Source organism: Euprymna scolopes, chromosome 26 (genome assembly GCF_053919585.1).
Source record: "Euprymna scolopes isolate OS-2025 chromosome 26, ASM5391958v1, whole genome shotgun sequence".
NCBI lineage: Eukaryota > Metazoa > Mollusca > Cephalopoda > Sepiida > Sepiolidae > Euprymna > Euprymna scolopes.
This window is the reverse complement of record NC_136507.1, coordinates 89,264,765-89,289,308: the sequence shown is the minus strand read 5'-3', so window position 1 is coordinate 89,289,308 and position 24,544 is coordinate 89,264,765. Positions and strand designations below refer to the sequence as shown.

The window sequence follows — 24,544 nt, the reverse complement described above, 5'->3', positions numbered from 1 at the left end:
TAGGCTCATACCTTCTCCCCAACTTATGATATTCCACAAAAGGTGATACTATTTACTTGCCTCCCCACGAAAGTAGAGTTACACACAGGGTCAGTTTTTAATGTGAAGAAAATCCAACACTTACAAAAAAAAAAAATAAAATAAGATTTGAATTGAGACACACGTCAAAATTGCATCAGTCTAGAAGGATTTCTCCTTTACTGGCCGAATATGAAAAACAGTGAACTATTAAGACCGATACTAATACTTTGAAAAATCACATAAAATTGATCAAGTAAGTTTATTTTATCTAAGAAAGTCAAAATTTATGATATAAGTATCCGTGGAGAGACTGTCTGGCTCACCATTTTGTAAAAAAATGTCAAGAAACAAAAGAAGAGAGCTTAACAATAATTCATACTTGATTTATGTTGTTATGCCAATGAATTTCCATAACTTGCTTAAAATGATTTTCTTTATAAAATGAAACTACTTGATCAATTTACATGATTTTTGAAACATGGTATTTTTGTTTCATCATGATTATGTACATCATACAGATTTTTCTTTATTTTAATTTTTTTAATATAGAGGGAATTCTGGACAAGAACCTTATTTTTTTATATTTTTGCCACTGAACTATTGTATATTGAAATAAAAATTATCAGTCTACTGTTTACAATTACTAAAGAAAGAAGTATTTTATTAAATACAAAATGAAACTTACTAAAATCCAACAATCATTTGATTTCTTATAGATTTTTAATATGGATGAGTTTTTGTTTTAAAATAGCTAAAATGAGTTATTGTCCAGAATTACGCTTGTTATCTTTTTTCGAATATGTCAGCATAAAGTTACTTCTTGAATACTAAAAAAATTTGATTTTCTTATTTAAAAATAAAACTAATTAATCAATTTATGTGATTCTTGGAATATTATGTTTTCGTTTCATAATAGATATGTACATGAAAGATTTTTCAGTATTTTTGTTTTTTTTAATATAGAGGGGAATCCTGGACAAGCACCAATGTTTTCTATTTATGGAGTATCTGCATATGAAGACGTTTTTAAAGATGTATCGACTGAGAAAATAGAAATATTCAAAAACAAAAAGGAACAGAAAAGGTTAAATATATCTACCTTATAAAAAGTTTGTATGCTTACAATAAAAAATAAAATTAAAACTAAATAAAAGTTGAATAAAATTTTAAAATCAACAATCTTCAAATCATATTCCAAATAAAGAGCATACAGAGAGTTATAGTCGTTTACGGTTGTTTCCAAACAGTTTTTATGTCATATGATTCAATATAAATTCTTTTCAAAACAGAATCTCTCAATTTGAAAATTTAAATTGCTTATAAACATATATAATAAGCTCTATCTCATTAAATATTGAGCTACCAGTGTTTGCAACTCGATGATTGATCTTTGTGATTAATGAAAAAAAAAAAAACAGTTTTCTCTGCTTATTTTTATTGACACCTAAGTAAAATATGGCTGTTCAAAATAAAATGTGAGGAAAACTTATAAAAAATTTGTACGCTTATAATAAAAAACAACAAAAATAAAACGAAATAAAAGTTGAATAAAATTTTTAAATCAACAGACAAAATAAAAGCAGGTGCAAAAACAAAAAGTAATAAATTCAAAACTGTCGAAAAAATAAACAAAAAACATTTTGAATACATTTAAAAAAAAAAAACAAAGAAAAAATTAGTTTCAAAAGACCTTTTGAATAAAAAAATATTTAACATCAAAAAGATATTTACTTTTGATGATTGAGATCATCTTCAAATCATATTCCAAATAAAGAGCATACAGAGAGTTATTATAGTTGTTTACAGCTGTTTCAAAACAATTTTTATGTCATATGATTCAATATAATTTTTTTTTTAAAACAGAATCTCTCAATTTGAAAATTTAAATCGCTTATAAACATATATAATAAGCTCTATCTCATTAAATATTGAGCTACCAATGCAACTCGATGATTGATCTTTGTGATTAATGAAAAAAAACAGTTTTCTCTGCTTATTTTTATTGACACCTAAGTAAAATATGGCTGTTCAAAATAAAATGTTAGGAAAACTTATGGATATACTTACACATCAGTAAAAAATATTAGCATACACTAAAAAATTACGGAAAATAACCGAGTAGAATTTTAATAAATTAAATTACCAATCATGACAAATTTGGTTTGATACAAATGTTTTTTTTTTACAAGGTGGTCACCACTTATCAAGGCCTGGAAGCCACTCAGGGATAAGGGTTATTGTAAGTACAGTTCGTTAGTGTGGATATTTAAAGTGTCTACTGAAGGGGGCGGTTCATCAGGAATTTGTTTACGTTGGACTTGAAGACATCCAAGTTGTAGTCAGGAGGGAAGCAGGCAGACGGAACAGAGTTCCACAGGCATGCAGTTCTAAGAAAGAAGCTTTGTTCATGGAATCTACGTTTTGATTTAGGCATAGATAAAGAGCGGGGAAAGTTTTTGACAGTGGATTCAGCTAGACGGGTGTTTTTCGTAAAAGATTGGTGAGGGGGGGGGCAGAGATTGGAGTTCAGATGAGCACCTGCCATGGAAATAACGATAAAACAAAGATAGGCTTGCAACATCTATTCTGTAGGAGAGAGGTTGCAGGGAAGAGAAAATGGCATCCCCCACTAAGCCACGAAGTCTATTTTCTACTCTTTCAAGGCAGGATAGGCTGTTTTTAGCAGCTCCTGCCCAGATATGGCAGCAGTATTCCATCCTTGGATGTACTTGGCTTTTATATAGATAGGAAATGTTAGGAAAACTTATGGATCAAAAAATATTAGTATACACAAAAAAATTACGGAAAATAACCGAGTAGAATTTTAATAAATTAAATTACCAATCATGACAAATTTGGTTTGATACAAATATCTTTGGAGTTTGTGGAGTTCGAATAATAAACATTTTATGTTCTATTGAAATTCTACTCGATTTTCCATAATCTTTGGTATACACTAATATTTTTCATTGATATGTTTTTCATCCATAAGTTTTCCTGTTATTTTATTTTGAATGGTCATATTTCACTTGAGTCTCAATAAAAAAATAAGCAAGTTTTTTATCTGATTTAAATTTGAACATTATATATATATATATATATATAGAGATATGTTGAGCTACGCTGACAAGAGGTAATTGCCTCGAAACACGCGTGTATGTAGATTACTGTTTTAAAAAATAATAAATAAATAAAATTGTTATATACGTCCAAACAAATTAAAGGGCGACTTTCTAAGTAAATAAAAAATGCTTCGAGGCGGAGCCAATATTAACCGTGTTTATCGCTTGAAAAAACAACAATAACAAATCTATATATATATATATATATATATTAGTATTGGGGTGATTAATTGGAATCGGGAATAGCGAAACTTTTTGGGGCATCAGAATCAGAAAAATTTATGCCTATTTTCTGATACCAAAAACGATTCTCTTAATTATCCTTTTTTTTTTTTTATTTGATTTTGTTTAAAACAAAATATTCCACTGCTGGTAGTAATAATAAAATAAATATTTATCGATTTTAAACTACCAGTAAAGCAAAAATGTATAGATCACTCCCACAAATATGTTTTTTTACCTTTGAGAAAATATATTAATATTTAACATGTATTTTTGCAGTAATTGAGGAAAAAAAAACTTTATAGTTAAATAGTTAGAGACTTATAAAGAATCAGAATCATTAATTGCATTGGAATCAGGAAATTAGTAATGGAATCGTCCCATCGATTATATATATACTAGCAAAAGTACCCATCGTTGACTGGGTTCAAAAACAGCCTACAGAAAATGGACTCTGATTTATGAAAGTATGATAGGTTATGAAAAGGAAGGCTTGTAAAGAGATAGCTTCGAATTTGGGGGCATCAAAACCAAAGCAAAATATGATGAAAGTAAAAATAAAATAGATAAACCCCATAATTTATTATACCATACCTGCTCACACTGAAACACTTATCACAATATTCTGTGGATCTATATTAAAAAACCTTGTTAAACTTTGTGACATATTTCCATTCTATGGAGGTCAGGCGTGAACGAACACCCCATAATTTTATTATACCATATTTCTCCAAACTGAAACATAATTATCAAAGTATACTTATGCAGATAGATATGAAAAGTCTTTATTAAAGTTTGTGCCTATTTCCATTCTATGGAGGCCAGGTGCAAAAGCAGACCCTACAATTTTATTATACCATCCCTATTTAATTTAAAACATACTTATCAAAGTATTCTTATGTACATCTATATCAAAAACATTTGTAAACGTTTTTATAATTTTTTATTTTCATACTTTGTGGACCAGGTGCGTACGCAGACCCCACAATTTTAATGAATCATCATTATGCCAGATCAAACATACCCATTCCTGTGTCTCGATACATCTTCTATCATTCGTGACCAGACACACACACAGACGTTCAGCTTTATATTATAGTTATATTGTAATTGCCTATATTGTGTATTTAGGCAACATTTTTTTGTTCAAGCAAACATTATTTTTAACAAAAATCGAAAAATGAAAAAGGCAGAATTAAGCTAACTACTTTTGTTATTAACAATGTTTGCTTGAAAATATTTGTTTATTTATTCATGTATGCATTACAGAATATCAAAACAGCATTGGTATTGTTACTTTCAAATCCAAATAAAGGGCATATATATACATGGTCACCTATGTCGGACTCTCTCTGGCTTCTGTTTTTACCTGTCTCCCCAAAAGTGGCATCTCAGCCACTGTATAAAACTGTTTATGGACAGAGTTTTATATGGTGTGTGAGACCATTTCCAGGGAGACAGATATAAATAGAGGCTGGAGAGAGTCTGACATAGGCGACCAGATATTGGTCTTTTGTTTGGATTTGAAACTGACGGTACTGATGTTCTGATCTTCTGTATGAATAAATATTACGCTCTCATTTTGATATTTTTGCTTTAATAATTGGGCATTCTGCTAGAGTCTTCTCTTACTATCTTACAAAGAAATAGGTGTATGTGCACATATATATATATATATATACGTGTCGATATCTAACCATGTCTAATGCATTATATAAAAATGAGATGAAATCTTGATAAAACTCCAAAGCAAAATGATGTAATATAAAATGAATTGTTATAAAAAAAATAATTACATCCACAGCCAGGGTGATGGGACTTCATATGGCTGTTGAAATTGGTTGTACGGGCAAGGCACAGGTCACAATTCACCAGATCTCGTGATTCGCTTGAACTGGAAAGATACTGCTAAAAAAAAAAAAAAAAATGCTTAGAATAGATACAAACTCATCTATAAAATTTAGACTCAAAATGTCCTCAGATTTTATGCAGTAAACTTGACCGATACGTATTAGATTTTATCAAAAAAAAAAAAAAAAAAAAGATGAATATATACGCATATATTTTTTTTTTTTTACTCACCTCCATCCCAAACAAGGCATATTGCCACTTGTAAGGGGCTACTAATTGGGGGCACAAGTGCAATCAGTTCATCAGAACACATTTCATTAAAATACTTATAAAACAGGCACAGGGATGCAACAGTGTGACACTAGTTGACAAAGTCGGATCTATTAGATTGGAGACGCCTTTTTTGGACCCTATCCAAGAGGGTTGGTTGGTTGGTTTTTGTTTTACGGCATATCAACCCTTTTCAGGTTATTTAATGCCAAATCCAAAGATTTAAGAAAAATTTTTTAATAGAATATATTTGTTTTCAAGTTGGTTTCTATTTAACCCATAATTGGAACCCTAACAGGTACTACCACTCCGGGTCAGAGTGGACCTGGGAGCAATGGCAATTAAAGGGTGGCTCCACACTCCCCAAAGCCCGCAAGCTGGGGCCTCGCCACTGGATATAGTTTAAGGTCATATCCAGGACCTATCCAAGAGGGAGACACTAGTGGTAGATGCACCAGCCCAGAAAATAGAAGAATGGAAATAAATGAAACTTGGAGAGAATAGAAGGGTCACCGGTAGCAAGGGCTACCTAAAATAGTTTTGTAAATGAAAAATTGAGAAAACAAAATTTTATAAAAAAATATTTTTATACAAGACATTAGAATATAAAACTTACTTTCAATCATTTATACAAACAAATGTTTGGTGAAGAAAGTTCGATTAGTAGTCACAAGTCAAAATGTAGCGTGAAAAAATGTGCATGCGTGTGTGGCAAATGTTTCGTCACTTGGAAGACATGAAGCAGTTTGAAATAATAAGCATTTTTTATATTCATTTTTTTTTGTGGACTGTTAACCTCATCTTCAAACTTCAGACATCAAGTTCGTAAGTTTCCCGTATAAAACTTAATATCAAAAACACACGTTTTCATCTTCGTCACTTAATCTAAATCCCGTATTTGCTTCTATTCAAATCATTCTGCAACCCGCAACATTTCAACAATAGAAGTAAAATATCAACTCACCTGCTCGGTCGGATCCAAAGTGAAAAAATCGTCAACGTTTTCCTCATACAATAAGTCATCAAATATATCGTATTCCATATCATAGAAGGCTTGGGCCTCTCCAATTTCTTGCTGGCGTTCAGGACGGTTTTCACGATGACTTTCTCGAAAGTTTCTGGTTCCAGCTGGAATAAATAAGAACCATTTTAAGTTTAAGGATTGAAAAAAAAAAAAAAGTTAATATATATTTGTTTTTTTGAATTTCATATCAAAATAATGCACTGACAACTACCATAACGATGGATGTGTTTGTCATCTACAATTACAGAGTGTGTGTGTATATATATATACACACACACATGCACACTCTAATACACACTGATACAACGAATCAGGACTGTATGTCGATGACTACAAATAGATTTTAAGCCCCCCCCCCTCTTTGGGTAGAGCACTGTCGTAAATAATCTCACCCGCTACTTAATTAGCTGAAAAATGCAAAGCTCGTTGTTTGTTTGTTTACAAACAGGCGGTTTGAGCACTGTAAAAGTGGTGGCGGATGTCTATTTAAATAGACATTCCGACGGGTTATTTGCGGGTGTCCCTTCCATGATCGAGTGGGAGAACGGCTGACTGTCAACATGACGGTTCTAGGTTCAATCCTTGGCTTGGGAAAGATGCTAGTCTAGCGGCACTGATGAGTTGTGATACAACGAAACAGGACTGTATGTCAATGACTACAAATATATATATATATATACAATTATATAAATGCAACTTTGTGTGTTTGTTCCTTATAGACTCAAAAACGGCTGAACAGATTTTCTTTAAAATTCACAGAACTTGAGTGCATAAGTCTGGGAGTAATCTTAGTTAGGTTTTGTCTCAGAATACCCCGATAATTACCAATAATTGAAACTTATTTTAATTTATCTATCATCACTAAAGCCATTTTTTTTTTATGTCGGTGCTTTTAGCAACAATGATAGAACAACGGGCTGTGAAAATTCTACTGTGAGTAAGTTAATATTGTGAGTTTTTTTTTTTTTTTTTGCATGACATGGTCTGTAGGTTCAAACCCCGCACGTAAGTTTCTTAATTTTTTTTCTCGTTAATTGAAAAGAATTTTATATAAAATAATTTTATAAAAGAAACAGTAGGTTCTCTAGAGTGCAATGTAGATTAACATATATTTTGGACTAAGTTACTGCATGGAGGCATGTGAAGCTTCCTCTCTAATGATTTCATGGATTTCAATGACAATAAAAATATATGAGCGAGAAATATTCGTTGATCATCATTCAATCCCGGGCAACATCGGGTCTCCCTGCTAGTGTATATATATATATATATATATATATATATATATATATATATATATATATATATACAAGCAAACAGTTAATAAAACATGTTAAAAAACACTTTGAAAAGAGTTAAAAACATATTTAATCTGAAAAGGAAACACTTGATAAGTGGGTAGTCCTTAATCCGGAGTTTTGAATAAATACTTTACTTCTCATCAGAGGGTAGGAATTAGCAAAATGCAGGATCGGATTTTGCATGCAAAAGTATTTGATGAAACAACAAGTAAGTCAAAGATCTTACTTGATAACAAAAAAGTGAAGCAGAGGGAATATGGTGAAGAAAAAAGTGATTACACATGAATGGATAGTCTGGTGGAAGATAAATAATCCAGTGACGGTAAAATTCAAATATATAACTTCAAGAAAGTTAATTGAATTTCCATTTGCACAAGTAAAATCCAAGGAAATCCCATAATTGGAAGCATATATATACATACAGTCCTATAAATTTTTTTTTTTGTGTATTGATACACATATTAAAAACCCTTTTTTCTATTTACTTAAAAAGAAAATACAACTTTGTTATATATGGATCGTAGAATTGAATTCATCTGCAAAAGATCTAGCTAATTTGCATATACTTTTAAACATTCATTTTAATTAATTCCCTATTAGATTTTTTCGGTTATTTTATGCGGTGATCGTCTTTAGCAAATTATTACGTGTAATTATATTCATGCAGATATTCTACATGATTTATACTTGCATAATATTTGCGTGAAAAGGTCATAGTAAACACAAAACTCTTTCCATATATATTTATGTATGCGTATATATATTTATTTAAAAAATTTTGCCTACCAAACTCCTGTCAGTTTTTGGTCTACAGATGAAACTTAATATAGAGGGTATTCGAACCTATGCAAAACTTTATATTTGATTTTAGCCAGGGAAAATCTCTACAAAAGTGTGAAAATTAAAAAAAATGGAATTTATCAAGTGAAGGTCGAATGACGGATTACGAATATGTATGCATGATGTAGTAGATATTGGTTTTTTTTTTTTTTTTTTTACATAGGCATCACCACTTATCAAGGCCAAGAGGCCACTCGAGGATAAGGGTTAAAGAGTGTACAGTAGAAATTGGACAATATAGTAATCGTTAGTAATGGAAATTCAGTAAATTTGCTAACAAATGGAACGGCTGATCAAGAACTTGTTTACATTAGACTTGAAGACAACCATATTGTAGTCAGCCGGAAAGCAGGAAAACGGAAGACAATTCCACAGGCGTGCAGTTCTAAGAAAGAAGCTTTGTTCATGGAATCTACGTTTAGGTTTAGGCACAGATAACGAGTGGGGAGAATTATTGATAGTGTTTTCAGCTAGACGGGTGTTTCTTGTGAAAGCTTGGTGAGGGGGGGGGACCATAGACTGAAGCTCAGTCGAACACTTTCCATGAAAATAACGATACAGCAGTGACAAACTCGCAACATCTCTTCTGTGAGATAGAGGTTGCAGGGAAGAGAAAAGGATATCTCCTATGAGGCTACGAAGTCTATTTTGAACTCTATCATGGCAGGACAAGTCCTTTCTAGCAGCTCCTGCCCAGATGTGGCAACAGTATTCCAACCTTGGACGTACCTGGCTCTTATATAGATAGAGAATTGCATCAGCAGTGAGATATCTACTGGATCGATAGAAGGATCCCACCATTTTTCCAGCGGCCTTGGTAACAGATTTGATGTACCTGTTCCATTTAAGATCAGGAGTAAAGGTCAAGCCCAGAAGCTTGTCAAAACTTGAGGTCTCCTCAAGACGAGAGCCATTCATTTCAACTGATGCCAGATGGGGATCAGAACGTTGATGATGTACAGCAAACAAGTCTTCATAGCTCAGGCATTAACATCAGGAGAAAAAGTAATTCATAAGCTAAACGTTTTGGTTTTGATTCTCGGTGGTGGCGCAAATTTTTTTTTTTTTAACTTTTCAAATCATTACTATATAATATAATAATAAATATGAAATCTGCATTAATCAAATTATCATATTTAAGTGTATTTTATGACTGGGCAATGTCGGGCGGCCTGCTAGTGTATATATATATATATATATATATATATATATATATATATGAGAGAGAGAGTTTGAGAATTAAAATAACATCGGTATATATATATATATATATATATATATATATATATATATATATATATATATAATATTACATCAGTGTATAGAGAGTTTGTTAGCTAAATTTACATTAGTGTACAGAGTTGACATATCATTTACAATTACATTAGGGTACTTGTGATCTTATAAGGTGTTAACTTCAATCAAAATCGTAGGTTCCTTCTTTCATAGAGTTATTTCAATACTTAGATACTTATCTAAGACATTCCGATACAAAACCTATCTAAGAACACTGCCAGGCACATAAAGTACATTTGTGTGAAATTTCATAAAAATCAGCCCAGCCATTTAGGAGTCAATAGAAACTCACTCATACACACAAAGTTCCTTTTATATAATCATGTGTGTATGTGGATTATATATATATATATATATATATATATATATATATATACACACACAAAGTGCTTTCAATAAATTTCCAGACTTTTTTTGTACTAGCATTTAAAATTGTCGTAGACTCTTTGAAAATTCAGTATGTTATTGCTATACATCTAATTTTTATGATTTCAGATTCAAATTAACAGCTACAGCAGAAATTGGAATACGCTCTACTAAAGTGTGATTGTCACAGCCAGTGAATTTCCAAAATGCAATCTGGACGTGAGGACACTTTAGAAGAATGATATGCAATAAAATTCTGTTTTAATGAGATTCACGGAAGGCAGGGAACCTGTGAGGGATGATGAGGTGTGGGAGGAGCAAGGAAGTCAGAACACCAGAGTTGATTGGCCAAATAAAGAATCTCATGCGTAAAGACCATTGTGTGTCTATAGAGACAATAAATGCACAATTGGATATCAGTGTGGGAGCTGTACACATAATTATTCACAGGAAACTGAAGATGCGGAAGATTTCTGTGAAGTTTGTCCCAAAGGTCCTCAGAGAAGATCAGAAAGAAAGATGTTGTCATGGACATCGCAACAGTTCTCACCTCCCTATAGTCCAAACCTTATTCCCTGTGACTTTTGGTTATTCCCTAAGCTCAAGGAAATCTTTAGAGGCTGTTGTTATGAGACAATTGAGGAGAGGAAAGAGGCTGCAACAAGGGTCATTGACATGCTCACACAAAAAGACTTCCATGGAACCTTCCAGAAGTTGTTGGAACGATACAACACGTACATTGCAGCCAAAGGATATTACTTTGAAGAGGACTATAATTTCATGTGTATACTATCAATGAAAGTGCCCATATGAAAATGTCTGGAAACTTATTGAAGGTACTAATATATATGAGCTGTGAAACAGTGAACAGTACTGTATGTGGAAGACTATATATATATATATATATATATATAAAATCTATAATGGATTTTACTGTCACTGGATTATTTATCTTCCACCAGACTATCCATTCATATGTAATCACCTTTTTCTTCACCATATTTCCTCTGCTTCACTTTTTTTTGTTATCAAGTAAGATCTTTGACTTACTTGTTGTTTCATCAAATACTTTTGCATGCAAAATCAGATCCCGCATTTTGCTAATTCCTACCCTTTGATGAGAAGTAAAGTATTTCTTCGAAACTCCGCGGATTAAGGACTATCCACTTATCTAGTGTTTCATTTTCAGATTAAATATGTTTTTAACTCATTTCAAAGTGTTTTTTAACATGTTTTATTAACTGTTTGCTCGTATATATATATATATATATATATATATATAGATAGATAGATAGATAGAGTTTGTAAGTTAAAATTACATTGGTATATCAAGTTGACATATCATTTACAATTACATTAGCATAGAGTTTATATACCCATAGCAAATAAATTACATACTTTATATAAATATGCAGAGTAACGTGTTAACTACAGTCATTGCTTTATCAATCAGATCATCTTCCAATTTGATATTCAGCTTAATTTTAATGTACAAAACGAGTATTTTTATAAATACATATCTCCATCAAAGATTAATTACTTACATGGTCTGCTAGTGAGGAAACTTCTTATATCCATGTGTCGAGTTCTGCTTAAACGACGGCGACGGGTTCGCCCAAGATGTATTTCACTCTCTCGTTCATCAGATGATTGGTCAGACAAGGTTTCTATATGGGCCACCGGTGCTTCTGTTGTCTGAAGGTTGTTTTCCCTGTAGATAATAAACGTAGAAGACTTTTTTTTTTCAAAGTGAAATTTAACATTCATTAAGCAACTTTTTGTAATTTTTTTTAGATGAGGATTGATAATTTGGATTATTTTCGGACTACTGTTCTCATTTTGGATGTTCTTTTTTTCCAACTTTTGGTCAACGTAAACCTTTCTTTAAGTACATCTTATTAAGCCGTGGAATATGTATGGAATTTTGAATGGAAAGCTAATCCCCAGGGTAAATGGCTTTTGCTCCGTAATCTATTATATAAATCTCAGGCGTTTGTGTGTTTATGTGTCTGCTAAAACTTTTGTCATCCGCATCAGACAGGTACGAACATGGCACCATTAGAAAGAGCAATCTCTCAGACACATAATATCAAAAACTGGAAAAAAACTGTCAATTATTTGTGTAGAAATGCTGTTTTGTTTAAGGGGGGGGGGTCAGATAAAAACCTTGCTTTCGACGTTTGTTTGCAAACCGCACATGCGCGAATGTTTTAAAAAGCCAAATTTGTGATGTTGATAACCTCTGTATCCTTGTGGTCTCATCGATTACATACTTAAGTTTGCAGCCAGTATGCAGCATTATTTTACTTTTTGCTTACAAAATTCTGCTTTTAGTCTCACTTTTGGCTGATGGCTCCCATGTCCCATTATTTTGTTTTAGGACCAGGCAACGCCCCACCCCACCTCCATCTCCTTTGTCACAATTTATAACTTAAGTAGATTTTACGCTCTCCCCCTCCGTCACAATTTTTTTCTTTTTACAACTGAGTAAGAAAAAAAAAATTGACCTATCATAATCTTGTTTTCTTATTCATTTAATGTTTCATAGCAAACACATTCTATACAGGGGAAGGGGAAGGGGTACTGTAACCATTTTTTTGTTTTCATTTTTTGATAGATAATGGAAACAAAAGTTTGTTCTTTTTCAAAAAAAATTATGTATTTTTTTTTTTTTTTCATCTTTGAAAAGTTTTTAAAAAAATTTTCTTTTATTCTCAAGTTCATTTTTTTTTTAAACATTTTTTCTTTCTTTTTATGTCAAGAAAATTTTAAGAAAAGGTTTGTTCACCTGCAATTACATCCATCCCTTATGGAGCCTTTCTTTGCAACGGTGCATTTAACGCCACATGTAATGCAATTGGGGGGGGGGGGGTCCGATTAATTTCTTATTTTAACAAAATATATATATATATATATATATATATATATATATATATATATATATATACTTCTTCGGGAGTCTGCAGTCTAATATTAATAAATTCATAGTATTCTTAGTCTCCAAGTTTTCCCATAAAACATCTAGTTTTATTTTATTTTATTCATTTTTACTTTCAATATTTATCCGAAAGTCGTTTGTTCATTGCCACGTATTGTGATTGACTGATTGGTGTCTTACATCAGAGTGCAGGTAATCCCTATCATGATCCGGTTCCAAATCTGAATAAGTACTAAAACGTTAAACCATGGCAACCCTCTATTTTCTTCCTTTCTAGCTCTTGGTACTGCTAACAACAAACTTCTCTCTTGGGGCACAAAAGAACCTGCTTGGGCCTTTGGCTTAGATGTCGACTAAGATGAGCAAACAAAGAATCCATCATGGTTACCATCAGATCCTAATTCCAACTCGTGTAAAGGAATAGTATTCTCTTTCAACAGGACTAACTTTTCATTTCCATTCATACACAACGTGTCATTCCACAACTACCTGCCTTCTTTTCTACATAATCAATAAAGTTGTTCTGTTAGATGTTTGTCATTATTTATTTTACAATATACAAACCAAAAATGAAAACATCAGAAAATTCCAAAATGTATAGTATTTGCTTTTTATGCTTACCAATCAGATGCGATTCTATAAAGCTGAGCACTGAGTACATCAGTGAGAGAAGTGCCACGGGAAGTGAGGGAGCTTTGCGGAAAGGATAAATCGACAGGGACATTGGTCGGTGTAGACGTACTGACTGTGGTGTTTAGTTCAGTCATAGCACTGTCCGGAACTGGGTGCTCTACCATCCATGTTGCTAAGGTGTTTACAACATGGGCAGAAGCTTCACCACTTACTCCTAAAAAAGAAAAAGAAAAGATACAAATGAAAAACAGGTTAACAAATATTCACATTATGTATAAGGTGTGCATGATATTTGTTTTGCAAATCTAAAATCTAAATACAAATAAAATGGTATTCACTTTGGCAATTCTTCTATTATTCATTTATTTTATTTTTTTTTAAGGAAATTACTCTACATAATTGCGTAGGGAAATGTGCACAGACACGTTCACTTGTATATATATATATATATATATATATATATATATATATATATATATATATGATGATTGCAACGTCTCTTGTCAGACGAGTGCCACTCCCTCAGACATTTAAAATCCATGAGCCCAAATGCCAGAGGGAGTATCTAAACAAATATGATGCTACAGAGTCTTAGCTTTGTACGACAGCTAAGTCTCTCTCTCGGTTCAAAATGTTGAGATCCAGCAACAAGCAAGAGCAAGATAGCCAGCAACAAATTAAACTGCAGACCAGCTTAATGCGGGTAATGGTCTTCCGCTTTATGGTTTTTTAAATCAGAGATTTGCTTCTCCTAGAAAGGTTGCCTTCACCACGGCTTACGGGAGCCCTTTCCACCCCAATACACATTCACACACACACACAAATATACACAGTGCTAGTTGGTCGTTGACTCAGAAAAAGAGTTCATTCGCCCTTTGGAAGGTCTTGTTTTTAATCCTTCAGGGAGACTAGCCGCCCTCCTCACCAAACAAGTCTGGTGGGGGAACCAGTTTAGTCGCCGGTGACCCGACCATGAGGCAGGTAGTACTGGGTGACATGGTACCAGTAGCACATGACATGACCTGACATATATATATATATATATATATACACATATATACAGGGTGTCCACAAAGTCTGGCTACATTATGTAGCCAGACTTTGCAGAAGCATGCTGTAGATTATGTAGTCAGACTTTGTGGGCACCCTGTGTATATATATATATATATATATATATATATATACACACACACACAACATTATATCGCAGTGGGTGCAGGGTCTAGGCAGTTGGCTTTTTTTTCACCTTTTCGTGTTACAGGAATTTTTTTTAACACCTCTCTCCACCCGGGCTACTGTATCTAATTTTTTTTTATAGTTTTTTTTTAACAACTGCTTAATATTCTTACTACACCACCTCTCAATACCCGGGCAATGCGGAGTACCCCTGCTAGTCTATTATATAAATCTCAAACGTGTGTTTGTTCGTACGTCCACTAAAAACTTTCGTCAGCTGCATCGGAACAGGTTGAAACTAGTACTATCTAAAAGAGCAATCTCTCGGACGCATAATATCTGAAAATACTCCTAAAACAAAATATACAAAGGAAAAACAGGTCAACAAATATTCTGATATGTAAACCACACTATTTATACATTGTGCATGATATTTGTTTGCAAATTTTCTAAGTACAAATAAAATGGTATTCACTTTTGCAATTCTATCATTCGTTTGTTTATTATATTTTTTTATGGAAGTTGCTCTAGACAAGGTGTGACGTAAGGAGCTAACAAGAATGAAAGATGAAAAATTTCATCACACAACACCATCTCAATTGGTATGGTCATATCACCTGATATCATATGATAATCCAAAGTGTGTCCTACATTGATATCAATAGCTTAAATCAGCATGATAGGTTATTTAAGACATAGAGAAGATTACTTGATGATGACCTGATTCTAATAAACAACATAAGTGAAATAGTGTGAGAGTGGGAGATCTAAAATCAGCATCAGACAGGAAAATGAAAAACAAATATATAAGTGGATTCCTTTATTTTCTTTTAAAGTTAAGGAGTTCCATTTTTTTTTCTGTGGAGTTAAGGGTGGAATAAATAAAAAAAAATTGGCATAATAATTACATGAATGATTCGCTGCTACAAGACAGGTGCTATCAAGAATTGAACATTTCAACATGCTTAAAAAATATATGGTAAGAAGGACAACATTGTCAAATTTGGAATATAGACTTGTCATTTGTTTATATATATATATATATATATATATATATATATATATATATATAGAGAGAGAGAGAGAGAGAGAGAGAGAGAGAGAGAGAGAGAAATAAAAAGGAAACAAACCGTATTATGTGTTCATCAACGTTTCGTCTTTATTTCGAGACGAAACGTTGATGAACACATAATACGGTTTGTTCCTTTTTATTTCTCTATTTTGTTGGAATACTATTTCCATTATTTTTCATTATATATATATATATATATATAGATGTATACAACCATTCCCAACCCCCTCCAAGCATTTTTGATATTTAAAATACAAACATTTAAAGGGAAAACATTCCATATAATATTTGTTTTTAAACCGACTTGTTTAATTTGTGTGTAGGTTCAGTTTGTTGTTTAAGTTTGAGGTAAAATAATCCTCCACCTTTTTGGAGTTGATATTTCTCCAAGGCATATACCTGCCACCTTTAATTTTTTTGTTATTTCATCTTTTTTAATACCATTATTCTATTGATTTAATGTCAAATTTCAAAAACTATTATAGCCTTTGGGCATTAAAGAACTAAAATAATATTTATGTATTGTCAAAAGTTCCAAGACCTATACGAAAATATGTGTGGCTGTGACATCATACTAAAATGGGAGAAGACATCCTTTTTTCAGCAGCCACTCAAGTGAAGAGGGTAAATTGCTTATAGATCAGATGCTAAAGGTAATCTAGATGGAAAATTTTGCTTCCAGAAAATAGTTCCTGGTGTAATGGGCAACAGGATTAGTAGATGCGATTATGAGAGTAAGTTCTCCTCCTCTTCTATTCATGAACAATAAAAAATGAAATATCAATCAGAACTAAATATTAAAATCCAGAACCAAAATAAATCAAGATCTGAAACATCTATGCTCTCTTGAGTTCTATATTTAACCTCCCGAAAAAAAAAAAAAAATGAACCTGTAAAATTATGAAATTGGATAAAGGGTGTAAGAATATAAGAAAAAAAGTAGATTACCAGTTGCTCTCATAGCCTGCATGATATGGCCAAGTGAGAATCCCATTTCCATCAAAGGAGCATACAAAGGTGACGGTGGAGTTTGAGGGGCTTGAGAGGCACTAGACAAAGCAGCAGGAGACAATGTTGGGTGCCGTAATGGTGGTACATTCACAGGAACAGCAGACAGACTGAAAGAGCACGGAATAAAAAAGAGCATTTAACATTAGGAATTTAGTGTTTTTATTAATATGATCACTGCCAGCACAATACTGTGAGGCTGCTTTCCAGTTAACTATAACAGCAGTTTTCAAATTTAATATAAAATAAGTTCTTGTTCAATCATCCTCTTAAATAATCAAACCTACCAAAGTTCTGCGATTACCAACATTTATTAACCCTTATTCTTGAGTGGTCTTTGATAAGCGGTGACCGAAAACTGGTGATGGCCAGAAGTGAAAAAAAAAAAAAAAGAAAAGAAAATGAACAAAACTTCTATGAGTAACTTTTCTCTCCTAGGACTGCTCGGCTGTAGAACACAATATCACAAGCCTGCTTCCCAGCTGACGAGAACAATCATTTTTCAAGTCTAATATAAACAAATTCTTCTGCCCAATCACTACTATCATCATCAATGATGGTAAATAACGAACAAGCACCAGAGTCTTCCTACCACAATGCAATAGAATTTCCATGAACAGTTTTTTTACAAGGGTTTCCTGTAGCCTAAAAGCATGTTACCAGAGGACCATTTCCCTACCGACTACAACATGGTCGTCTACAAATCCAATGTGAACAAATACTCTCATAAATAATTAAATTTTGTTTATTGCATTTGTAGGGTATTTTTTAAGGCTTTTCTATGATTCAAATTTTAACTGAATCCTTCTGGTAATTGTGACAATTAGTGAAAAAGAATTTTTAACGAAACCATGAATAGACGTCTTACGCATGTTTTCATTTTCTATAAGCAAAGTTCCTTTTTTAGAAGCATCCATCTGTGGGACACAATACTGCTGTGCTAAATAACCGCCTAGTAACAGAAATATAATCAATGCCAGTATGAGAGGAATAAAAAAAATAAAACGCATTTCACATTAGAGTATTTTTTTTTTTTAATTGCTGCTAGCATGAGAGGCTTGTAACCCCCTCCCTCTTCCCCAGGAGACTACTCTTTGTAAGCTAATGTAGTATTTTCTTTTTAACTCATCAAAACTTGAGAGAATTATTCAAATTCAATGAAACATTATTTTATCACAAACTGACTTTGCAAACTTATTGCTTCGTTACTTGAAACCAAAATTTTAAATGATGAACATTTCATTTACAGGTTTTTTCAAGACGAAAACTTTCGCATTTGTTTATATAAATTGATAAACAACAGTTTAGAAATTTTAATACAAGTTTATTAATTTTTTTTTTTCTTTTTTTACATGGGGTCACCACTTATTAAGGCCCAGGAGCCACTCAGGGATAAGGGTTATTGTGTGTAAAGTAATCAATGGGATAGTATCGTAGTAATAGTATTGGGTATTTGATAAGGTGTCATTACTTCAGAGGGTGGTTCATCAGGAATTTGTTTGTGTTGGACTTGAAGAAATCCAAGTTGAATTGGGGGGAGGGACAGGCAAGTGGTAGAGAGTTCCACAGCTGTGCAGTTCTAAGAAAGCTTTGTTCATGAAATCTACATTTTGATATAGGCACGGATAAAGAGCGGGGAAAATTATTGACAGTGGTTTCAGCTAGTCGGGTGTTTTTCGTGAAAGATTGGCGAGGGGGGACCAGAGAATAGAGCTCAGACGAGCACTTGCCATGGAAATAACGATAAAACAGAGACAGGCTTGCAACGTCTCTTCTGTGGGAGAGAGGTTGCAGGGAAGAGAAAAGGGCATCACCCACTAAGCCACGAAGTCTATTTTGTACTCTGTCAAGGCAGGATAGGCTGTTTTTAGCAGCTCCTGCCCAGATGTGGCAGCAGTACTCCATCCTTGGACGTACTTGGCTTTTATATAGATAGAGAATTGCTTCATTAGTGAGATATCTTCTGGAGCGGTAGAAGGATCCCACCATTTTCCAAGCAACCTTGACAACAGACTTGATGTATGTGTTCCATTTCAGATCAGGAGTAAAGGTCAAACCCAGAATTTTATCAAAACATGTGGCCTCCCCTAAACGAGAGCCATACATTTCAATCGATGCCAGATGGGGTTCAGAGCGTTTATGATGTAATGATAGGAGCTTGGTCTTAGATGCATTAAAGGTAACCAGCCACCTCTTCCCTCACTGAACCATGCGCCCAAGATCTGAGGAGAGAGAATCAGAGAGAACGTTGTCATTTGCGGCCTTTGATGTGTTGCCATAGATACTCGTGTTATCAGCATAGATGTCAACAAATGATTTTAGTATGTGTTTTGGAAGATCATTGATGTAGATCAAGAAGAGAGTTGGGCCCAGGATGGACCCCTGAGGGACTCCAGCATTAATACTGTGGGCCTCTGATTTCTGCCCATCAACCACTACTCTTATGAGCCTATCAGAGAGAAGTGATTTAATGATTGAGAAAAGATTTCCAGTTATACCGTAGCTGGAAATCTTGTGAAGTAGGCCTTTATGCCATACTTTATCGAAGGCCTTTGATATGTCAAGAGCAATTGCTCTAGAAATTAAGCCTTTGTCGAGAGATTCGCTAATCCTATGAGATATAACTGTTAGCACGTCTGCTGTAAATCTAGCAGAACGGAAACCATATTGCGTGTCACTAAGAAGGTTATATCCGCTGAGGTGGTTGACTACTTCTCTATTTAATATGGATTCCAGCAACTTATTCATGACACTCAGGCGACTTATTGGTCTGTATTGAGAGGGAGATGACTTATCACCTGAATTCTTAAATACAGGGCATACTGATGAGGATTTCCAGGGTGTTGGAAAGCACTTCTCCTAAAGGCAATGCTTAAACAGTTTGGTAAGTATGGGGGCAAGTTCTGGTTGCAGCTTTTTTAACACTATAATTGGAATGCCGTCAGGGCCAGTTGCTTAATGGAATCAAGGTTCTTGATTAGCTTGGCGACCTCATGCACAGATATTTGTATATTGCATAGCATGTTGTGTGTTATAGGAGGAAATACGGGGAGTTGATGGCCTTTGTCGCATAGGGTAGAATTAGCTGCAAAGTTCTTAGCAAATAGTTTGGCCTTGTCGGATGCTGACGACATGACCTCTGGACCATTGATAATGGTTGGGATAGAACGCACGCTTCTGTTCAGGATCCTATTTGCTATTTGCCAGAACTGGTGGGAACCAAGCCGTTGCTCAGCTACTTTGGATTTAACGGATTGAGCATATAGGTCTCTTGCATTTTTTATTACCCTTTTACAGTGGTTGCTGGCAGTCCTGAAAGCAGCTTTAGATAGATAATGAATGTGTTGGTAGACTCACTTACCTGGGTTCACTCAGCATTGTTCTGATACGATGTACAACAGGTTGATGCCGCTGCAGTAGGGAGCTGCTGTCCATACTCGAACGACGAGTACCCACTCCATTGTTGCCAGCATTAACACCACTGTCGTCAACTGCTGATGCAGCGGTACTAGTGCTGTTGCTCCGTTCTAGTGGTGGGCTTGACGATAAATCAGTGCTGGACTTGATGCCCATCGACGTCAGCAGTTTATCAAGTTGTTCTACAAATACGAAGAAATGGTTCGGATCAGACAGTCTTAATAAAATAAAAAGCAATTGTTTCTATTTAGTTGCTTCCCTATGAGGGCAAAGTTAGATATAAGGTTGAGTTTGAATGTGGGGAAAATCTAGCTCCTCAAAAACGGCCTGAATTGGAACAAAAATAAAAATTGCCTCAGTCTAGAAGAACTTCTTCACTGACTGAGGACAGAATAAATCAGAGTTTCCTAACCTTTTTCGGCAAATGCCCCCTCTCCCTCCAAGCACTCACATACCTACTACCGTTTCATCCTTACATAATAATAGTAGTAGTCGTGGTAGTACATAATTAAAGTAAAAATAAATAATTGAATATTCAAATAGTTTATTCAACAAAATTGTACTCTGTCAATCAAATAGGAACAGTAACAACTATAAATCAACTTGTTCAATTAATATATCATATCACTGCTGATACAATAATCAATAAAATAAAAGTCAATAATAATCACAGGAATCACCAATCAATGCGCAGATTGTTGCTGATGATCAGCAACAAGTTTTGGAATATTTGGTTCCACATTTGATAAAAAAAAGTCTTAGATACCACGTTTCACAACATTTATTGGGTTTCTATTCCCAGAACCCATTCGACAGATGAGAAAGGCTTGTTGAAAATGAGAATCAGAAATCAATCAGATTCAAGAAACACTTAAGAAACTTTGTCAACATTACAGGGTTTGATTCTTTAATTAATTTTTCAATTAAAAACAAGTATGATGCAATCAATTTCCACATGAATTGTGAATTCCAAAAGATTTTTTTTTTTTACACGGTGGTCACCACTTATCAAGGCCGGGAAGCCACTCAGGGATAAGGGTTATTGCAAGTACAGTACGTTAGTGTGGAGATTTGATGAAGTGTTTACTTAAGGGGGCGGTTCATTAGGATTTTGTTTACGTTGGACTTGATCAGGTGGGAAGCAGGCAGACGGAACAGAGTTCCACAGGCGTGCAGTTCTAAGAAAGAAGCTTTGTTCATGGAATCCACGTTTTGATTTAGGCACAGATAAAGAGTGGGGGAAATTTGTCACAGTGGATTCAGCTAGACGGGTGTTTTTCATGAAAGATTGGGTTGAGAAACACCTAGTAATGTTACTAGAAGCTGTCAGTCTTTCATCACTCCTTAAAGAATCTCAGGGACGCCCTATACGATAAACTTGTCCATCGCCCAGCTGAAGTCTCGTAACGCCCCCCCCCCACCAGTGAACGGTATGGACCCCATTGGGAAACCCTGGAATAGATTAAGTGTAGCATCAAAACAGATACCACACTTTGTTCCTAGTCAAAAAGCTAAAAAAATAATATATGAGGGTTGTTCCAAAAGTAATGCATCCCATTCTTCAGCAAAAAAAAAAAAAAAAAAAAAATAGAAGAACCACAAAGATGGAAGTGATACCATTAAAATGAGTGACCTTTATACTCCATAATTTATTTTTCTACACAGTCCCCACCATTCTCAATGCATCTTTTGCCAGCAGAATGTGCTTTGTTACTCTTATCTCTGTTGCCACTCTGAAATCAACAAACCCATCTCCTAACTGTTGACATCAACTGCATTAGTTTCATAAATGGTTAACAGACGGCGGTGAATTTGGTTGGTTCAATTTTTCTGTGTGGAGGAATTCAATGACGCATCTCTGCTTCTGATGCATGTCTATGAGTTGTTGTCGTAGTCTTATACCGTGAAACTCAGATCATGAATGCATAAGTTCAGTCATCATAACAATGCAATTTGCAATACCCCCAATCCATTCAGGTGGAATAAAAAATAGGAAGTGTTAATATTTCCCTTATATAAAGCAATTGTTTAATGCAATTAGATTTTTTTTTTTTTTTATAACAAAGGAGTCACCGAAGGCCACTTTAAAATAGAGGTTAATGAATGTATGGTGGTCATTTGGCCAAGAGTGTAGTAATCATTAGTGGTGGAAATTGTTTCTGTTTCTTCAAGATGGCGATGTGAGATAGTTGCTTCTCGCTTACTCATAAAATGTAGTTCCTTAGTTAAAATTAAATTCCATGAACAAAGCTTCTTCCTTAGAACTGCACGCCTGTGGAACTCTGTTCCGTCTGCCTGCTTCTCTCCGGACTACAACTTGGTTGTCTTCAAGTCCAATGTTAACAAATTCCTAATGAACCGCCCCCTTAAGTAAACATTTCAGCAAATCTCCTCACTAACGTAATGTACTTGCAATAACCCTTATCCCTGAGTGGCTTCCGGGCCTTGATAAGTGGTGATCACTGTAAAAAAAAAAAAAAAAAAAAAAAAAAAAAAAAAACAGCTCAATTTATGTGATTTTTGGAAGATGACATTTTTATTCAATCACAGCATGTACACAATATAAATTTTATAAAATATTTTTATTTTCTTAATATAAGGGGGCTTTTGGACAAGAACTTTTTTTTGTTTTTTTTTTAATCCTGTAGGCAAAATAATATTTTGTATATGTGTTTAAACGTTAACGTCACTGCCTTTTGAAGACCTCACTTGATTTTTCAACACCTTGTCATCTGTTTTTAAATTCTAATTGTGACATGTGAAGGTAATTCACACACTAATAATGATTTAGAAAAACAAAAATAAATAAATAAAAATGAATATTGACTTTGAAATAGTAAAGATAGACAGTGAAAAATGAAAAGATTTGGTTTTGTGAATAAATTGTAAATTGGCTGGGAGAGGAGGAGAGGGGTGAAGCACACATCATATATCAAGCAGTACAACTTTTCCCTTATCCTTCTTTATGTCACAAAGCAAAACAAGAAAAATGTGGAAGGGTTGTTGAGGAGGAGGAGGAGGAGGAGGAGGAGGACACGTCAGCTGATTGGCTGCTGCATTTATTTCCTTCATTTGCATTAGTCATGACTAGGGCTATGACAATAGAATATTCTTATCACTATTTGGACTCTCTAGTATATATCCAACACAGTTAATCAATCGAGAACCACATTAGTGTATATAAAAACATAAGATATTAACTGATATATACTCAAGAGTCAAAATAATGAAAAGAATAATTTCTTGTCATACCCCTAGTCATGACTTAACTGAAGTAAGAGGAGGAGAGTGAGTGGTTATAGAGAGAAAAAGAGAAAGGAGAAACAAAAAGGAAGACAAAATTGGAAGATAGCAGCAAGTAATTTTGTTTTGGAGCAAAAAGTTAAAGGAGTCTGGAGTTTGAATCACAATGATTGGAGAAAAGAGATTTGAGAAGATAAATGAGTTAATAAAAAAAAAAAAAATGATTAACAAAAAAAAATAAAAATAAAAAGAGGAGTATCCCGAGCATAAGAGAAATTATATACATAGATCTTTGAAATAGTTGACAATATGAATGTATTTTATGATTTTTGGATGATATCACAAGAAGAAACATTCTGTCATTGTTATTTTCCTTGATTTATATGCTCTGCAGTATTAAATTTGCTCATTCGTATTATTTGGATTCGTCGGACTACTGTTATCATCATTTGTGTCATTTTCACGTTTCGGTTGATGTAAACCCCGATCTTCTTTACGTGTATCTTGTTGAACTCGAGAATGTTTCTGTCAAACTCGGCAATTTCGACAGAATTTCAAATGGAATCCTTTATTTACTTCATGGGGGTAGCATGCTCTTGTCCCGTCAGCCATGACTGGATAGAGGTCCTAAGTTATTCGCAATTGTATTTTCAGTCGTACACACTGAGAATGGAACATTCAACATTCAAGAGAATATCAGTTTTACAATTAATTTTTCAAAATACTCTAACCACTGTGCCACAG

General features: G+C 33.8%; 1 protein-coding gene across 4 annotated transcripts in view; it reads right to left on the bottom strand.

Annotated features, from left to right (window-relative positions):
- LOC145248252 (putative E3 ubiquitin-protein ligase HERC1) overlaps positions 1–24,544 on the bottom strand; it is a 335,131-nt gene that overhangs the window by 113,049 nt on the left and 197,538 nt on the right. For 2 of the 4 annotated variants that reach the window (XM_080110122.1, XM_080110124.1), the window contains exons 41-46: positions 20,502–20,739; positions 17,081–17,250; positions 13,873–14,098; positions 11,858–12,024; positions 6,451–6,614; positions 5,162–5,273 (exon numbers count right to left, since the gene is read on the bottom strand). In XM_080110122.1, the coding sequence (XP_079966248.1) occupies positions 5,162–5,273; positions 6,451–6,614; positions 11,858–12,024; positions 13,873–14,098; positions 17,081–17,250; positions 20,502–20,739 (1,077 nt within the window). The remainder of the gene's footprint in view (positions 1–5,161; positions 5,274–6,450; positions 6,615–11,857; positions 12,025–13,872; positions 14,099–17,080; positions 17,251–20,501; positions 20,740–24,544) is intronic. The other 2 variants (XM_080110123.1, XM_080110125.1) reach the window with 1 other exon arrangement.